At 39.1% G+C, this 20,320-nt stretch overlaps 1 protein-coding gene across 3 annotated transcripts in view; it reads left to right on the top strand.

The window, feature by feature from the left end:
• The window catches only part of ASB7 (ankyrin repeat and SOCS box containing 7), a 29,512-nt gene extending 18,470 nt beyond the window's left edge, over positions 1–11,042 (top strand). The window contains exons 6-7 of one of the 3 annotated variants that reach the window (XR_010082364.1): positions 502–668; positions 7,280–7,416. Coding sequence is in view for 2 of the 3 variants with exons in the window: in XM_063412444.1 (XP_063268514.1) it covers positions 7,280–7,419 (140 nt within the window). In the remaining variant the exon portion in view is untranslated. Of the gene's footprint in view, positions 1–501; positions 669–4,880; positions 7,237–7,279 lie in introns of those variants that run through there. The other 2 variants (XM_063412444.1, XM_063412445.1) reach the window with 2 other exon arrangements.
• The last annotated feature ends 9,278 nt before the right edge of the window (positions 11,043–20,320 follow it).

Raw genomic sequence — 20,320 nt, 5'->3', positions numbered from 1 at the left:
ATCTTGTTTATGAGTCTACTGCAATATGTATTTTCTAGAAAAAAAAATTATGAAATTTTTAGACAATTCTTCTATTGGAATTCTTCCTGAAACTCTTCTGAGGTTGGCAACAGTGCCTTGTTCATGGGGCTTAACGGGAATTTCAGTTTATTTGAATCTTATACTAAGTGCTTTATATAGAAATCCATAGCTGTAAGTTTTATATCTGCATCTGAAGTTTTGAAGAGTATATTTGATATAAAAAAAACAAGAAATAGTTTTTATTTTTACAGTAGATTAACATTTTTAAGGCTAAAGATGAATAGTTATAAATTGTCAAAGTTATCAAACCGATCTGTGTCTTCAAGTGAAAGCAGTTGCATGCTGCATAGAAATGGGATACTATTTAGTAGCCTACATGTAAGATGTAAATAGCTGGGGTTTTTTATACTTGGAAAACATATTTGTACAGTTTCAGTTTCTCAGAAAAGATCATTTGTGAATTTCTTTTTGTTTTGGTAGGTATTGTAATCGGTAATAATGGCAGCCTTTAGCCCAGGTCCCCGGTTGGGAATAACAGGCAAGAGACCAAGCTCTCAGAAATACTCAGTATTGGCCCTGAGAGTCTGCAAGAAGATATTGGATTTTGGGGGTTGACCCTGAAGGTCTGATATTCTTCCTGGTTACAGGTAGAGATTCCTTTGCTCCTAGAATAATTCCAAGAGGAAGTTATTCTATAGTTGTGTTTCAGTGTTTAAGCACAAAGCTGGAAGTTAGGAACAACAGAGTTTTTGACCATGAGTCTGCTGTTGACTTGGTGTTCAGACTTGTGTGTTTTTCTTTTTCCCCCTCTCTCTTTTTTACAATATAAAAATAAGCAAAGTCTCCCTGGAAAAAGAAAAATATTGATAATGAAAACTGCTCAATGATTTTATTAATTACCTTCCTTCTCCTTATCTGTGTTACACTTTCCTATTTCAAAAAACATTTATTGGCAGCCATCAGAGTACTTAAGATCACTTGATAAAGAGTTGCTTTGGAGCAATGTAAATGTTTCCATTTTCACATGAACCTGCCTCTTCAGGAGTGTTAATGTGTTAAGTTTGGAATGCCCTAATGCAAATTAAAATAGAGATGTGTGTATATGAAATATGTGAAGATAGAGATACATAGAGAATTTCATTGGTAGTGTATATATTTATAAAATCAGCGTGCAATCACAGCCCTGGATGAAATGATTTATTTTGAAGTTGAATAGGATTTGAGAATATTAAAACTTATAAAACAAATGTGGGAGGTAGAAAAAAAAATGCAAGTTAGAAAAATACATAAGGGCTTAAATAAACTTCAAGATACTAGAGATCTCAATTAGGATCTTTAAAGAAGGGAATTTTAGAAAAGCTTGGAAACTTCCCCCTGCCCATAGCCCGTGTTGAACTGAGGAGCAGGAGAGCAGGAGAGGCTGTGAGCAGGGAATGCCCTGGCCAGGGCAGTGAGATGTGGCTGCTGTGGCTGCAGGTATCAGAGCTCACTTCAGTTCTGGAACAATATCTGAAGGTCACCCAGGGAATTTAACTACAAACGTTGCAGCTGCATTGCTTTTTTGAATTTTTCAAAGGGCAGATCTTTGACTAGAGAGTGCAATTTTGTGTTTAAATTTATATAGCACTGTAAATGTGCAGAATAACTGAGACAGAAGTTAAGGAAATCCTTGTACATCCTTTGTCTCTATCCCTTGGCTAAATCAAGATAACTTTTGACTAGGATTTTTTTTTAACTGGAAGAAGATTTTAAAATTTTCTCTCCGCATAGTTTTAACTTCTATGAATACAGAAGTGCCACAGTGAATTAAGTAGATTTCTACATATTTTATTTCATGGATAATTGCAAAAGAAGTGGCATTTTCATGTTTGTAATAGCACAGAAGATCTTTACTGGAATCTCAGGCTTTACTTGTTTCCTTGGGTGCTGCTGGAAATCTTGCAGTGATGATTGAGGTCTGCTTTGTCATCCAGTTACACAGGGAACTAGCATAAAGGGATTATTTTATAATTTTCTGCTCTACATCTAACTATATTAAGTAGTGGAATCATATCGTGTAGTTATATACAGTAATTTACTTTGAAAGAATTTTTAAAGAGGTCTTTGTAAAAAAAAATTAAAGACTGTTTTATATGTGGCATTTAAGGTACAGCCTCTACTCCCGTTTGTACTCCTATGCTGTACTCTGCAAAAATAATTTTTAAATAGCAGAACAGTGTATCTTAAGCCTGTCTTGGTGTTCAGAGGACTTTACTTACTGTCTCCTAAAAATAGATAAACATTATGGTGTTGAAATTCTTAGCTGAATTTCCATAGCAATTTCAGTGAGATGGAATTTACAGAGATGTGACAATTTTTTTTTAAAATACCTTTGCAAGCATATTCAAATCTTAATTTCATTGCTAAATACACCTGTTAAGGATGACATTGAGCCTTACTGATGTTCTGCTTTTTCATATAGGAATTTTCAGTCCGAAATAGTACATAATTTCTGTGCCAAGATAGACTGAAATTTAATAGACACCTAAAACTCATTGTGGGGGATTATTTTTCAGAGACCTATGGAAACATATGCCAGGCTCAGACATTCTAGCAGAGGCATGCTGAACACAATATTAAATTAGAACTTTTAAAATAACTGGTATGATACCCAGCTAAAAAGAGTCAAAGCTCTCCGTGTCCTGTCGAGCTGGAGGAATTTGTTCACGCTCTCAGTGAACGCTCTGTAATTCTGCACTCATCCCTGCGATGGTTTAAAACCTATATGATGATTTTGAACCTATAGATTTTTGATATTAGCTTTTTCTGAGGTTTTGAATGGTGGACAAACAGATAGATCCTCTCCAATTATTCTGCTGTTTTTGACAGAGTACAAGCCAGTGCATTTCCAGAACTTGAGACCCTGAGCAGCCGAATTCCCGTTCGGCTCAGCCTCAGTCATTTCCTGGGTGATCCCAACCTTTCCCTACAATCCCATTCTTGTGCATCCTCCCCAGTGTGTTTTGTGGCTGCTGGGTGTGAGTTTTCAGTTGATAAATTCAATTAACTTTTTTATTTCCCCCCCTCAAAAAAGCCAACAAATTCAGAACTCGGTTTAATTGCTGGCAGTAGCTGCATTCCTTCACCGCTGGGAAATAAGGGATGGATTTAAGGGTTTGCTGGAGAAATAAATACTTTTCCTGATATTCTAGAGGAACTGAGCTGTTGCCAGCATACATCAGCCTGATTTCAACATATTTTGTAAAATGTTTCAGAAGATTTTTATTTTTAAGTTCCCTTTGTAGCTAAAAAGAAATTTCCAAATGGTTTCTTGCTACTGTTTTCAGCCTTTCAGAATTCCCAGGAGGGGCAGAGGCTCAGTTTGAGAAATTCCACTCTAAGGTTTTTTAGAGAGATGCATTAATATTGTAGAGAAAACTGTGGGCGGCTTCTGAAATATGTCACTGATGTTATTTTTCATTTTTTAATTTCTTCAGAAACAGCCTGTCCACTTCAAACCAATGACACTGACTGTTTGCTTTAAAAGTACTTTTCTTTTAGTAGTTAGAACAATACATCAGAGGGGATCTTCTTGCAGCCTACAATGTATTAATTTCAGTTATTTCCAAGTTTTCTCTTGGTTAACAGAAAGGTCAATTCATGATTTTTGCATTGTATTTTTTTGCTCTGTATCTGCAGTGGAGGAAATGGGTAGGGATTCCCCTTTTCCAGCTTTACAGTAATACAAAATACAAAAACAGTCCATAAATATAGATTTACTGGGTGGGTTAGTGTTTTATTTCTTGGGGAGCATTGTCTGCAGAGGGAAGGCACAGGTGTAAATGCAGAGCAGTTTTAAAAGTGCCACAGTTCCTTGGCCAGGTAGCAAATCCTAAATGGAAGTTTTGTCTGCCTCTGGGATAGAGGAGCAAACTCTCAGATATCATCCCAGAAAAATCTTGAAACCGCAAAAAGAAAAGGAATGGAGTTTTGAGTGGAAATTCAGATTAATTGTAATAATTTCTTGCTGTTAAAACATGGGGTTTTTTCCTTTGCTTTACCAGCAAAGGCTGATCTTTTAATAATAATTTAAAAGGCTCATTTTATTATTCAAGTAAAATAATTATTTAAGTGGGGGAAAGCTCAGAAACTTACCTTGTTAGCAGCTGAAGAACTGATTTAGGGAAATGCTTGAATTTTATATATACTGAAGTCCAGTGCATCCAAGCTGAAAAAATCAAAAAGCAATTTCTCTCGATTCTTTAAGCTCAGGTTTTACATTTCTTCTGTTTGGCAGAATCTTCTCTGGCAGGTTTGGGACACTGTACACAAGAATTACACAGGGAATTTCTGTTTTTCCTTCCAGCACAGAGCACAAGCTCTGGAAGGCAAAAGATGAACTATGCATCTTTTCCCTGTAATTAATACTTCTGATTTATTTGATTACTGCTTTAAATCTTGCAAAATAAATTGACAGCAGTATGTAATGATTTGGTGAACAAATGAGCAAATCCAGAGTAACAGCAACAAGGTGGCCCTTCAGGGATGTGGGGGATGTTTTTAAGGTGATCAGTAGTTTTATGTGGCTGTTTTGTATGATAGTGGTAATTAGGCCAATCGTACCTTTCATGTTTGTGGGTTTTTTTGTTTCTTTCTCTTTTAATTCTCTTCCTTTCCAGCATATTTGCCTAAGTAACTTCCCAAACTTGTGATGCAGGATATAACCAAAGTCGCTACTTCCTAATTGTTTTTGAAGAGAACTTTATTCATCATTTAACTTGTCTCACTTTGCCAAGTTACTAATAACATTTTTCATTTGCCAAACTAAGGTTCACTGACATCGGTCCGTAATCCTTTATTTTTTTTTCTTTTTCATTCAGATGCAACCAAGAATGAGTAAGTGTTCCAGACACCGTTTCTAATAAATCACAAATGCATTAATAACCCTGGAATTTGCAAGGCGTGACCTAAGACACCAGCAGCCACTAGATGTAGCAACTGGTGCTTAACACTGGAAATGTCCATTGTTAACACATTCCCAGGAAATATTTTTTAGGCTTATCAGGGGAAAATGTCATACATTTGATAGTCGGGTCTTTTTGAGTTAACTGATGACCAATTTCTTCTGGGTATTTTAAGTTGTCTGTTCTTTTATGTTCCCAAAAACCACGTAGGATGTTAATTAAAAGGCATTTATTTCTGAAACCAGAAATCAGTGTCTCATAGCTGATTTATTGTGTACTCTACTACAGAAAATACACAAAGACCTCTAGTCCTTTATCATTTCTAGTGCTGCTGTCTGCAGTGAACTTTTGAAGCAGTGCATCCTTTCTGAACGCTCTTTGAAAGCATCAGAACTATTTCTTTATCACCATTAAGAGTGCTTGGTTTCTTACCAAAATAACTTTCCTTTCCCTGAAGTTTGAACATTCTGCTGTTGCCTAAATTCTTTCCTTCAGGTGGAAAAAAAATTTCCAAGAGGAGGCCACTGGTGGACAAAGTAATCATTGGTCTGTGTTCTAAGTCATGGATGAAGGATTTAACTAAAAATAAATTGAGATCTAGGTGGTGATAAGTGTAATAAAAGTATTTTCAACTTACATAAAGGAAACTCAAATTTTCATGATTTTTTAATTTGAAAGCTAATTTCTTTTAAAAGCAGACTGAGACTATTTTCATGCATTACTTCTGCTGGCTTGCCCTGGATAATTTTAGTGCTTAAGATAAATCCCAGTGTCTAAAAATGCCTACCTGTCTGTCAGCCCATTTCTATAGTTACCAACAGAAGCACCTACATTGTTCAGGGTGCTGAGTATTTTGAATTTGACAGTCATCAGGTCCCATAACCAAGTCTTGGCTTGGAGGAAAGAAAAAAATAAAGAAAAAGAGGCTTACACAGTTAAGTCGATGATCAAAATATTGATTAGCACAGCTTTGATGTGTTACTGGAATAACTCCAGAAAAGCTGTAGCAGAATGAGGAAAAAGCACAAAGGCAGGCAGTTTGTTCAGAGGTTTGGAGTGCTTCCCATGTTGGGGGTTATTAATTGGAGTTTTCAGCTTTGGGAAGAGGTACTGAGCATGAGTGGAGGATGGAGGTTTATATAAAGGTATGTAAAATCATGACTGGCATGGGAACAATTATTCATTATTTTCCTTGTAACTCAAAGAATGGCAGGCATGCAACAAAGCCATCAGGAAGGAGATCTAAAATAAATAAAATTACTTTGTAGTTTTCCAGCCAACGCCTAATTATATTGTGAAATTTGTTGCCACAGGATGTTTTGGATACTGAAAGTATGAATGGGTTCAAAAAACACTAGACAGATTTACTAAGGGCAGGCTATTAAAGACACAGATCTGTGTGCAATCTCTGGGCTAGGAAGGCCCAAAGGCACCAGTGCTGAAAGCTGGAAGGGTTTATTGGGGCAGGATTTCTCAATGTCTGTTGTTCTGCTCTTTTTCTCTCTTTCTTCCTTGGGATCCATTGCTGGGTGCATTCAGATACTTGATTAAAGAAGACTTGATTAAATTTTCTGAGATTATTTTGGGTAGAGGGACCGAACCCCAACTGTTTCTCAAGGTGTTTGATTTTGAGTAGTTCCCTGGTAGGAGTGAGCTTGAAAGAGAATTGATTATTTTGGAAAATCCTTGCCAGGAATGCTGGAGTTTGTGTGATGTCAGGAAAGCTTTTCCTCTGTGCACAGTGGTTAATTCACATTTTCATCCCTTTCTGTTCAGTGAGGGTTTGGCTGCATCCAAGGCTTGAAGGCTTTATTTTTTCATTAGAAGGGAAAGAAAACCCCAATCTTTAACTCTGCCACAAGGTCCTGGAATAACTTTTATAAATCCTCACTCCCTAAGGAAACTTCCTAATCCTGTTACAGCTGAACTTAAAAGTTTCTGTCTCATTGTTTGAAAAAAAAGCAAGACTGAGGGTTTTTTCCCCAAGGATAGAAAAAAAATCCACAAAATTTAAATTGAGGAGTTGTGCAATGCATAAGCATATGTTGCCACCTGGTGGGAATCCTCACATGGGTGAAATCACTTTACACTGCCATCAGTAAAATTCTGTGCATGTAGAAATGTTTTTAGGATTCATTCTTTGAGTTCATTGAGTTCATTTAAAGGGTATTAACTTGTCATTCTCTTGTAATTTTTCCCTTCCCTCTCCCTCGTAGGAAACAGCAAACCCCTGTCATTTTGCAGAGTAAATGATGTCTTAAAATACATTTCAAATGTGATCATTTTATTTTTATGTGTTCCTTTTGTCTTTTCAGGACAGCCCAGAAACTTGCAAGATCTATGCCGAATTAAAATCCGTCAGTGTATAGGCCTTCAAAACCTCAAACTACTTGATGAACTACCCATTGCCAAGGTCATGAAAGACTACTTAAAACACAAATTTGATGATATCTGATATCCATGAAGAGAGGAACTCTGAGCAAGTTTAGTTCTATTCCAGATACTGAAGAGGCTTGTTGCCTTGCCTAAAGTATATCCTATGCAAATTCTGATTTTTCTGTGAAGTCAGAAGGCAGGTATACACTTCCTTGGGTTTTTTATACCACACGCTAGAAGGTCTTAATTTTTGGTTTCTTGGTCCAAGTTTACAAGGTCCAAGCTTTCTATACAATATTGCATTTTCAAAATTGCTGTTGGTTTTTTGTTTGTTTTCACATTATGTGTGCAGACTTGCCGTGGAGATGGAAGGCAGCCCCTCGAGGGAAGTGATTGGTTTGGGTTGGCATGCTGAGCAGTGATGCAAGAACATCAAATTTGGAAATCAAGGCACCAGTCCTGCAAAAGGATACAGCTACACCTCCAGAGCCCTGTTTGTTAGGGCCCCTGTCTCTGCTAGGTGTTTATTTTTGCAGGACAGAGTGGATAATTGACATGTCCTCGGGTACTGTATGAATATAATTTGGAAACTGAGGAAAAAATGCAGTTACCCTGTTCAATTTGAGGGTCTATACATTGGCTTTTTTTTAAAAAATTATTATTATCATTATTTGGTATTTTTCTTTTCCTAATTACTGTAGTTGGGATGCCCAGAAAATTCAGGGCCTCCTTCCCAACATTCCCTGTTGAATGGGCTGTCTGTAATCCTGTTTTTACCATAGTACACTACAGAGAGGCGTAGCCTCTGTATTTTTTACATTAACTTAAGAGGAAACAAATTGAAAATTCTTGAAGCCAATGTATTCTGTTGCTCATACAGTGCCTCCTGTGCAATAACTCTGATTTAGTTTCCCTTGATGTGTGATTCCCCCACTGTTCCTCGTTTAGGCTCAGTGCATTATTTGTGAGAGCAGGAGCTGCTGCCTCGCTGTAGTGTTGATGTGACACTACAGAAATGATGCAGCTGTTGCTGTTCATTGTTACTCCCTGAATTTCATGAATGTATAACCTGCTTTATTTCACTTTCAGTTGAGATTTTTATCTACGGGTTCTCAGCTAAATTGTGTCCACTTGAAGATAAAAACAGTAAATTGGCCAAACCCTTTTGTTTTAAAAGCAGTGCGGGGGGCGGGGGTTATTTTGATTGCTCTGAAATTCAGTTTGTTTCAGGTTAGAGAGCTGGAAGTGCACATAAGTTATTGACTAAGAAGAAAAGGCCCACTGCCACTGAACATTCAAATTTTGCAGTTAATCTGAAAGCAGAAACTGAGAGGAGTGCTGAAATCTGGCTACTGAATGTGTCTTTCAAACCAGGTATCAAAAGATCTGTTGCAGAGTTTTGTTTCCGATGGTAGGAAAAAATATTAATTTCTTGATCAAAAGATTGGGCCAAAGTGTGCAGTTGTTTCCCTCCCTTTATTTTCAAGGCATTACAGACTCAGCATAAGGTTCTTGCCAGTGTTCTCTACTTTTATTTTGGCATCTGCCTGGCTCCAAAGAGCCCCTCTGATAGCAGGAGTGCTTTCGTACCAATTGCACCAACTGGAGTGGGAAATGGAAGGAATGATGATGGCTTTGAAGTTTCACACTGTCACTTTCAAAATAGTTAGTATTAAAAATAGGAAAAGCAAGGTAAGGCAGGTAAATTCACATTATTTAGGTCTGCTAGTTCAATATCTGATAACCCTGGACTGCAGCTCCCCGGGAGTGAACCTTATCACTGCTGATGGATGCGCCAGAACCATGGCAAGCAAGGAGGATTATCTGTCCCTGTTGTGCCTGGCATTGCATCAGGCCTCCAAACAATGAGGGATTTTGGAGATTCATGGCTCAGAGGGTTGGGAATGGGGTGTTGAACCTTTTCATCTCCAGCTTGTACCGGTTCAAGTGCAGCTGCTGCAGCAGTGACCAAAAGTTCACATCTCGGCAGTGTGGGTGAGCAAGTCCAGCCTAACACTGGCTTGTAGAGCTTGTAGTGCTTCCTCCTGGTTGTATCTGTGGAGTAGGGACAAGCTGTGGGGTGTGAGCAGGAGCTCGAGCGTGGCTCCAGTCTCAGCCCCTGTGGAGGGAAGATCAGCCATTCCAACCCTGGAGCTCTCCAGTGCAGGGCAGACTGGCAGGTTTTAACACAAATCTTCCGTTTTCTGACATGAAATCAGGAATTTATAACTGTTTTCTTTTAAAAAAACCAACAAAACAGACTTAGTATTGTTCACTACACTTGTAAGTTGGTTTAAACCAATGTCTCCTTCCCCACTGAATTTTTACAGTAATATTTTCTAAGGTAATCTAGAGTATATTTTAGTTGCAATCTATATTAAGGCAAATTATTTGTTCTGTCTGTTGCTGTGACTGAAGAAAATTATGAAAGACTTTGTTGGTAACAAGAATGCTATTTAATGAAGAAATGTGTAATTCCATTATTTATTGTTTGAGGTTTGTTTTTTGGTTATTTCTTTTAAGTAAACTGACATCTAAAAGGGAACACACATATGTTTCAGGCCAGTAAAAAGGCTTTCTTTTAAATGAATTTTCATCCTCTTCTCTCCCCAGGGTGGAGGGAATCCCTCACCCTTTTTTTGCAATGCTAAGCCATCTCTTGTAGCTGGTTTCTTACCTTAATTCTTGCAGAGCACCACAGCACACGTGGCTCTGAACCTGCTGATGGTCCTGTGCACTATCTCTGGTTATCCACATGCTCAAGTGCAGATGAAATAGGATTATTCATTGATAATCCTACCCAAATGTCAATAAGGGGGGATATGATCTTCTTTTTTTATCATTTTCAATATTGTGCACAGATAATTTGAAGAACAAACTGACCTTTGTTTTTCATTTGGACTAGAATGTGGAAGGAGAAATACATAATAGAGACTTGTGATGTAGCCTCGTTCCGTTACCTTAAAATTCACAGTTGAACACTTTTAATAAACCTTAAAAAATTGGCAAACACACCAAAGAATCAATATGAGCAAAAGACTCTGATCATTAACAAACTGCAAACCTCATCCTTTAAAACAAAGCAGAAAGTTTTTGTAAATATTTATGTTTATAAATGTACAGCAGAGTAAGAGTGTTTTTTAGATTATTTAATTACCATATTTCTAAACTATTTACATTATAGACAATACTTGTTAGTTTGAAAAGCTCGAGTGGGTTGTTTTGTTTTGTTTTGGGTTTGTTTTCTTTCTTTTTTTTTTTAATTTTTTTTTAAATTCACTATCACTCATGCTTGGAATAACTCTGGCTTCCTTGGAATAGCGTGGAAAATTCATTTTTCTGGCTCTGGTTGGCAATCATAGGAGAACACATCTGGACAAACTCTTCAGATAAATACCCAGAGGCAAAAGAAAAGATGTGGCATCTTTACCAGGATAGGCTGGTTTGGAGGAAAAAACCTGCCCACAAGTGCAGCTTCCATGCAATGCTGTGTTACCAATACCATCATGTATTTTGTTCTTCCTTTGCAATGTAAGTTTTTGCTTTGGGTCAATTTGAATTTGAAAAAAAAAAAAAGAAAAAAAAAAGAAAAAAAAAAAGAAAAAAGTTAAACCTGGTTAAAACCTATTTTGGGTTTATGTTCTGTTTATTTCTAATGTAATGTTTTAATAACATAATACCACTTTACACATTTTCTCTCAATGTTTGTCTGTCTCTTCTACTCCTGTTCCCATCTCTGGGGTACATGATTCTGTAATGCATTTGGGACTCAAAATGCCCCCACAAATGGGAGTTCAGATGTCTCATGAGTTGTAATGTGATTTTTTTACCAGTAAATCTGGACAAAACCCTTATAGAATAGTTTGGGGTGGAAGGGACCTTAAAGCTCATCCAGTGCCACCCCTGCCATGGGCAGGGACACCTCCCACTGTCCCAGGCTGCTCCAAGCCCTGTCCAGCCCGGCCTTGGACACTCCCAGGGATCCAGGGGCAGCCACAGCTGCTCTGGGCTCACAGTAAAACAAAACTTGCTCTAAGCTGGGCTTTACAAGGAGGAACAAACTGGTCCTAAACTGGGAGTGGTTGGGTTTTCCCTGCTCAGATTCCAGCACAGCCACTTCAGGGTTTTCTGACAGCTTCACCTTTCCTCCTCAAGCTCATGCACTGACTAAATACAAAAATTACCAAACGGGGGCTGCAATTTGGGTCTATTTACTACTAATAAAAAAGGGGTGCATATGAATATTTCTGACACACAAATAGAAACTGGAACATTTGGGTTCAGTCATGAGGAAACTGTACAACCAAAAGTTGCAGTAAGGTTTTGGACTCCTAAAAACTTGGAGAGGAAGGAGACTAGATTTAAAGATGTTACTGCTAAAGGGTAGTAGGGGAAAAAATGCTGTTTCTGTGGCTCAGTAGCAAACGGCACAAACATCACTGAGAAACATTCACTGTTCAAGCAGCAGTTGTGTTTAGAGCTGCTGCTGCTGCTGGTTTCTAACAGACTGGCCAGGCTTTGGCTGGACTTTCCTGAATGCTGTGCTAAAGACTTTGTTCCTGTTTATGTATCGTATTTCCTGTTTGAGTGTTCACTTGTGAAGTTTAAAACAATTAATGGCTAATGTTACTACTTGGGAAAACCTGATTTACAAGCTGTTGACAAATGATGTGTTTAGAATATACAATCTATATATATATTGGTAGAAGTGGGTGATAGAGAAGTGTACTTACTTTATATGGCAAAACATGGGGTTTTTTTACCATAGTGAATAACAAAAAATTAGAACCTTTGAAAGAAAAATGACCAGACCAAAGAGAAGGCTCTGCTGTGTCTTTTCCCAGACAGGCTAGAGTGAGGCATTAAATTCTCTTTGCTCAAGTCTCTCCCCTCTGTTTTGGTTGGGGCTACCACCACCTCAAAGGTTTTATCCTGTTCTTGGAAATTGGAATAGGCTAAAAAAGTCTTTTTCTTTTATCACTGGCACACTGAGTCTCTGCTGTGGGATTCTACTCCTTGACTTACTAACCAAAGTAAAGCTCAGCATGTGATTTAATCCCAGGGCGATAAGAAACAAGGCAGGTATATACACTGCTTTATGAAACCATGCTACCAGGAGTTGTTCAGCCAGTGCATTCCCCAGGGCACCACAACGTGCAGCTGGAACAGCAAAAAACTGGGATCGAAAGCTGCTCTGACTTTTATTGGGAAGTCTCCAGCTGTCGAGTGAAGAAGTCAGAGCTCCAGCTGTTTCCTCCACATCTGGGCTCTCTGGTGCTGCTGGCTGCTGTTTGGGAGGTCCCAGGTAAGTTCTGAATGCTGTCATGTTTGCAGGAAGGATGTTTGGCCATCTCCAGAGGTGCTTGTAAAGGGTCTGGAAGCATTTCAGAGCCTCCTGTAGACTTGCAGGTTTCTCACGTGGTAGAGTTGGTGCACACCTAAAACAAGTGGGTTTGAGAGTGGTGGGTGCTACAGGGTCTGTGTGTCCCTCACTTTTGACTTGATCTGCTGCAGGGTTTTTTACAGACCCCTCAGCATCCATCTAATAGTCCTAAAAGGAGAGAGAAAGGTGAATGAAAAGAAGCTTACAGGCAGTAGGTTATACAAGAGTAAATACTTAGGGGAGAAAATGTAGGTCTGTAAGTAACTGATCTACAGCAAAACCATCTATTCTTTCTTGAAGACCACGAAATTGGCCATAACTCCTCCATTCTGACTTGCAAAAAGAGAGTTGATTTGCAGTTTTAATAGACTCCAAATAGATCATCTCCTGTTCTGCCATGAGTAACTGGAAGTTAATGGAAGTGTTCTACTAAATTCTGTCCTCATTTCTGACTTGGACCATTGTAACTCCACTGAAGGGGGTGGTTACTCAACATTTAATCTGGTGTGAAAGAGCAAATAATTGCTTTGGATGGTCAGCTTGCAGTTCTGCCCCTTGTTTTATGGCCTAATGAGGAGAGTATTTTTGGAAGGTATTTATGAAACACTGTGAGGGAGCACTAGGAGGGATTCTGTAGTTCAAGCCAACTTTATAAGCAACCAGCAGACAATTTTCTTTCCTGAAAACATTGCCTGTTTCACTAGTTACTTAAACTCTGATACCTAGTCCTAAGTTGGTGAGAAATTTCAGTTTGATGTTCCATTCCATATCTTGAGAAAATTAACAGGTCTTCTTATTCTTTAATACAGCAGATTTAAGTAGATCTGCAATGAAATGTAAACTTATATGATTTAAAAGACTTAATTAATTTTGAAGCCATTAGAGATGAAATTTTATATACATTAGCACAAGAGCAGGTTCTTACATTCTTTGCTGAGTGTGTGATTGCTTGCAGTCTGCATTCACAGCATGTTCAGAATACCAGGTGGTGAGTTTGAGTAGCATCTCTGGGTGCTGTGGATCTGGAACTCTCAGACCTGCCCTTGTCCATGATAAGTCAGAGGTGATGCTGCAAAAAGTTACTGTCTATGTCTTGTCCACCTACGAGCCAATATAAGTGGGATTTTAAGTTCTCATCTATTCCTACCTGACTATAGCATTTGCGTGGAGTAATAGAAATTTAGATTCAGCTTCATCTAATGCTTGATTTTGAAACCTCAGAGTACCCAACTGCAGGATGTGGGTTACTGAAAATGACTTCCAAGCTGTGTCTGCCTTGAGCAGCCCAACTTGAGACCCATCCCCTGGCTCTCTTGGATATTGCTCATCTCATAGTGGGTTCTAATATAGCTGCTAGGAAGCAAAACCAAATAATTTTTAGAGAGCAGTCAGTCTGAAAATAAAGTGCCCAGGATGTTTGGTAAGAGGATGAAGTTTAGATGTGTGTGGGATTGTGTGAGGGAGAGAGCAGAAAATGTGCCTTTTGATCTTACAGAAATGTTTGGTATGTGGGTTGCTGGGCTTAGAAGTTTGAACGTCCTTAATATAAAATAATCTGTGTGAGTAGTTTAGTCTGTTCCTTTTCAACTTTGTGTGAGTTATTTAATGGTTGGTGAGCCAGAAAAAAAAAATCGCTGTTTTTTGATGGTTCAGGCACCCAACTGATGAGTGGAAGACTTGAATTAAAAGTTCCCACTCTGAACCAGGCAAAGCAATTAATGATGGGGATTTATACTCACATTCCCACCTTTTACTGCTGCAATTACAGATTTGTTAAAACTGTGCCACAGAGAGGGAAAATAACAAAACTGTTACACAATCTCCAAGGCTGCCCCCAGGTCATTCAGAGCAGGTTCCCAGCTGGATGGAGCCCAGTCCTGGTGTCTCCTGCTCTTGTGAACAAACGACTGAAGCTTTTTTGTCCCTGCTTACCTGTAATCCACCTGAGAAAATTAACCCAGGCCTCTTGTGGTTCCCTGAGCGCCTTCCCTTGAGCTCTGGTGTGTTTGTGTTTGTGTTTGGGCTCCACACCCGTGGAGATGCTCAAAGCCAGCCTGGGTGGCTTGGAGCAGCCTGGGATAGTGCAGATGTCCCTGCCCATGCAGGGGCTGGATTGAGATGAGCTCCCAGGTCCTCCTAGCCCAAAGCACTCTGTGATTCTGTGAGCAGACACCTCCTCCCCGCTCTTGTCTTTGGTATCAGTGCTGACTTTCTTTCCTCTTCACAGCTTGAGCTCCACACCTCACTGAGGAGGATGGGGAATGAGACATTCCTTGCTCCAGAGGAGACCATCCCAGCAGGTGGATTGAAAGGTGTCTAAGTGAAAAAATCTAGTGTGATGTTGATGTTTGTGATACTGCTCAGGACTTTGCTTTCTTGGCTAAAGACTCAATACGTTTTTTCACAAAACTAAAATATCTTACCCTGCATTTTCATTGACTTCCATTCCAGTGTTTCATTCCAGATCACTGATTTTTCTTATGTTTTTTTAAGACTCTAACACTTAGGAAAGTCCTTTCACATCACAGCCAGTTACTATTTTAATGAATCAAACTGATTAAGGGCACCAAAAAATGTTAGCATGACATATCTGCATTATTAGTACTATATCCTGTAACTCTGCTTTTAATTTGTTCGTGTCCAAATAAATTAAATTAAGGGGCTGTTTTAGCAGTCTCATCAGTTGTTTTCAGCCAATAGTAGAAAACGCTTTAATGATTCCAAATAAGAATTCTTTGAAAGGTGTCCAAATAGGGGCAGCTTAGATTCTTATCTTATAAATAGCTTCAGATCATCTTTGCTGCAAATTGAATTTTGTGGCTTGTGTTTTCTTCTTCCCGAGCTTGGGCACACTGATTATTTTTTTCCTTCAGCCTTTTTGCCAGAATTTTTGACATCTGCCATTTTGAGCAGAAGATCTTTGCTCAACTTGAATTGCTTTTATGATTCACTGATCTTCCTTCAGTCTTGGTGAGAGAACAGCTTTTAATGAGAACAGACTCCTTGTTCTACAGGGCATTTTTAATGCCCCCTATATTTTGCCCGGATGTTCAATATTTTATCCAATATTTTGTTAATTTGAAGTTATCTTGTCAATAAAGTGGCTTTTTACCAGATACATGGAGCATAACAGTTATTAGTTATATTGGTATACAGCTGAACTTGCTGGCTTCGAGTATTTCCTGTGCTTCATAAATACTTGTATAATCTGTTGTGCAGGCTCAGCTGTTCTTAATTCTAATGTGATTCATATTGTGCTTAGAAATCTGACATTCTTGGCTTGTCAGAAATATTAATATATGTTAGTGCCATATCTATTGAAAATTGACATGTTTTGTGCAGGGCCTTAATTTTCACTTCTTTATATTGCAGCATTCCATGTTGAGCAATGCAGCTTTGTTTGCTTTTAAATTTCCCTCTCACCTTCAGCCCTGAGAAACCAGAAATAATTAGATTATATCTTTCTCCTGGCTCGCATAGTTTTCACTTGTAGTGAATTATGCCATGCAAAACTATCCCTCCAGTGAGAATTTGGTTGTCATTGTTAAGAGCTACATCTGGACTGTGTAATACTTGGTGTGTTGCACTACAAAGAGTCTTTGCCTGTGGCTGTCAGAACTGTACCTCACCAGTGGGTTGGAACAGCTCTTTAAAAGTGCCACAATTCACCTCCCCATGCCCTTCTGCTGTGGATAAAGCTGCTGGACAGACAAAAATGTCGCTCTAAACCTCCAAAACTGAAATGACTCTAACTCTTAACAGCCCAAAGTATTACAGTGAACCTTCATGTGGACAAGTCCCGTTCCTTCAGTGGGTGATGGAAGGTCAGACTTCCATCTACTTGAGCCAAATACTTTATCCTGGTAGCTGGATGAAAATTCAGCTTCAGGAAAGAGGTTTGAATGCACCTTTAAGGTCTGTGTGATGGTGAATGAAAAGCCTTTTCTCTTCAGCCCCTTCTGTGTTTAATTACCCAACCGCAGAGATGAAGCTTTTGTTTCCAGGTTGAGTCCTGATTTCAGCTGGGAAGTAATGAATGTTGCTGTCTCTCTGTACAGTCTTTCATCTTGCTGATGATATCATTTTCTTGTATAATCATGGGGGTAGTAAATGATTCCTATTCAGACTTCCTCTTTAAAATCAGACTCAGAGATTCCCTCGCTCCCCACACTGGTTTTGCTGCTGCCATGCTCTTTACTGGTACAGACCCACCAGATCTTCCCCGAGGCTGTTTTGATTCTGACAAGGCAGAGAATCTCTGGAGGATTCTCTTGGTTGTGAAGTAACAAAGAAGCAGTGCCACTTGGTTGCCCAGAGGAGAACACAAAAAAAGGCATGGACTTTGATTTGGGGTGTTTGGGTTCTTGTTCTCCCCTTATCTTCAGGATCTAGAGACCATCAAGTGCTCCAAGCAGAAGTGCCCCTGTCGGCAGGAACCTTGGTGGTTGCTCTAATTGCATTAAATTCTTCTTTGCATTAGAGTTGGTGCTGGAGGAAACACTCTTGTTGAAACAAATCTGTTCTGATACTGAATTGAGGTAGCAATTAGGTGCTTTTTCTGTCCATGCAGAGGAAGATGCACAGCTTGAAGCCTTATGTCTCTGAGAGTTTCCTGTCCTCATCCATGTCCATCTCTTTTTCCCGAATCTATTACAGAATCAGCAACATCAACTATTCTGCATAAAAAAAAATCTCCTTGGAATTGAAACTTTGACTGCCTGTTTTGTGTACTATTAAGAAACTTAGGGGTTTTACTGTGGTGTATAAATGCAGTCTGTCTCCACAGCTGGCTGTCCATTTTGGGCTGGTGGCATCCGTTCCGAAGGCAGATGAGCTGATGCGCGGTGTTCCCTTGACTCATCTGCCTTACCAGAACATACCCCAGCACGGATACGTCACGGGGTTTGAGCAGGATTTATTCTCAGGGTAGCTGCTCACAGCTGCCTCTTATTCCTGCCACGCACAGATGTGAGGTTACAGTAGGGTTCTTCCCCAAAATGATGGATTGTCACTGTGAACTTGACTTATGCTCCCACAGAGGTTCATGGCCATAAAAACCACTTTGTTCAAGAGTAGTGGCCGTAACAAATAAGATCAGCTGAACCCTTGCTTTTTCACTTTTCCTGATTTCACTCTTCTGCTGTATGATAGGAGTTCATACAGAGAATTAGATTTCAGTGACTTTGTTTAAACCTCCTTATCCTTGTCTAATTAAACTGAATGCTTTAAAGATGATTCATATCACTTGACACCCTTGTATCCAAATGCTCTTTCTTTTAGATAGAAAGTGAAGGAAATATGCAGACTAGAAATTCAAATGCGTCTTCCTTTCAGTTACTGGAAAAAGAGGAACTTTGGGAATTTAGGTATTTGCTTAAGCTTTCACTAGAAAGCACACTATGCTTTTCCAAGATCTGGTGTAATGATAGCCAGCTCCCATAAACACAGTTTCCCATAAAATGTTTTTTAAAGGGAAGAGTTCAAAAGCTGTGACCATAACCCCTGTTTCAGCACAGAGCAGCTTCACCACCTGTTGCAGAGGGGCACCAGCATGTTTTGAAGGTTGTGGCTTCACCCTTTTACATGACTACATTTTGACGTGTTGGTAGGACCAGGGCAAGGTACAACCCATCTCCCCATTATTCCAACTTTCTGTTCTTGGGAATTAGAGTGTATCCCAGTGAAGAAATTGGTGGGAAGGGGGAGCAGGACTGTTTGATGCCCCCACCACAGTACAAATCTGGCCTTGTGACAGATTTTTTCAGATTTTGTCAGCTCAGTCAGCAAGGACGCACTGAAATGAAAGTTTTCTGCTGTGTAATGAATGCCTCTTGCTAAGCTACCAGGAATGGCTTGGTTTTGCATAATATTTTGTGTACTGTGCCTTGCAGAAGGCGTGGTGTGAGTAACAAAGGCAGGGTTGAAAGATGCCATGGGTTCCCTTCCTCCTCATGGCAGGACTTAATGATATAAAGAGCACAGTATTTCATTGATGTTTGTTGCCATTTCTGCTTGTGGGCTTTTCACAATAGTGTGGTCAGGAAGATGACAAGATAAAGGATGACTAGTGTAGATCTGCTCCCTCTTGTAAAATAGGAATAATTCCCTTTTCTGATTATATTTCCTCTCCCCTCCCTTGTAAAAGATGACTCAGAAATCCATGACAAAGGAAATAAGTTCATTTGAATTTCTATGGAACCTTGAAAAGCCGCTTTTATAAAGTCCTGTTTATAGGAGGCTTTCAGCAGAGGCCTTTGACAAGAGCAGGAGACAAGACTGAAACCCATGGTCCAAATCATCCGGTACCAGTGGGTTGCCCTTGGCTCTTGCTCAGTATTGCAGATGGAAAATGAGACCATTACTCATTCCTGGGGGTTTGCTGTGGGATCTAAGTCCTCAATAGCTGTAGACTAGTAGAACTCTCTGCCATACAAGGAAAAATTTCTGTTAGTTAATCTCAAAAAAAAAAACACCCACCAGCACAAATCTACTTTTTTCTGTTTGGAGGTGAGAGAAGAGGGAACTGGCTGGATGCAATGAGTTTACAAAATTTCTAATGTTCTTCTAAGTAAGAATTTGTATTTAGCCATCAGTTTTGATACTGTTTTCAGTGATGATCGAATGTATTCATTCTTTTCTTTGAAACAGAAATCTCCAGCAGATACAGAGATGAAAACGTGCCTGTTCTCAGTCCTCTGTGTGTGTTTCAGGAGCAAAATGGTCATTCTCTGTTCTCAGCATGATGTGAAAACATGCAGGGTGCTGAAAACAAGAGCAGCAGTTTTATCGCTCCATTATGGGTGTAGAATAGGTGCATCTGCATGAATAAACTGACAGTGCATCAATGGGCTCTTTATGCCAAAAGAAACTCTGGTTGCCCTTGTCAAAAGTTAATGTTTGAGTGACCATCAGATTCACAAGTGTTGTTCTGAGTTCAGTTTTCACACTTTGTTCTCCATAATTCATTCTGCTCAACTCTCACTGATACCAACAGTTTCTTCTGGTTAATACAACTCAGAAAAATGTGGCAAATCTTCATTTTTTCCTTTTGGATTGATTGTCTTGAAACCTAAGTTCTTAAGAGCAACCCATTGTGTCTTTAAAAGATGTCCACCTGCTTTTGGGCAGGAGTATGGAGGTGTTGGACCCAGTGTTCAACAGCAGGGTGATCTCTGAAGTTTGGAAAAATCTCTCGGAGCTCAGGCTGTCAGGTTATTTCAGTAAATCAAGTTTCTCTACGCTGACTTAACTGTATGCTTTTAAAAGCCATTTTTAGAACCATATTTAGAGAAATAATATAATATATGATAGGTCTGGTTCTGTGTTTCTTTTATTTAAACAGTTCTCAAAATAACAGGTGGCAATAGGAAGGCAAATAATGGAAATTATATGAGGCCGTGCCTTGAGAAACACTTTTTTCTTACATCAACATTTGAGTTTATTTCTCCAGGGTTAAAATCTGACAAGTGACTTCTGCACTTTTTTCCTAATTTTATGCCAGTCTGCATCAGTGAAACTCAGCACTCGGTCTCTGTAACTTGTTTATCTGGCCCAAACCCTGACATTTCTACTACTGAAAATACTTTTATTTCATTAA

This window comes from Prinia subflava, chromosome 15 (genome assembly GCF_021018805.1).
Source record: "Prinia subflava isolate CZ2003 ecotype Zambia chromosome 15, Cam_Psub_1.2, whole genome shotgun sequence".
Lineage (NCBI taxonomy): Eukaryota > Metazoa > Chordata > Aves > Passeriformes > Cisticolidae > Prinia > Prinia subflava.
Note: the sequence above shows the minus strand (reverse complement) of the source record. Positions and strands in the feature narration are given on the sequence as shown.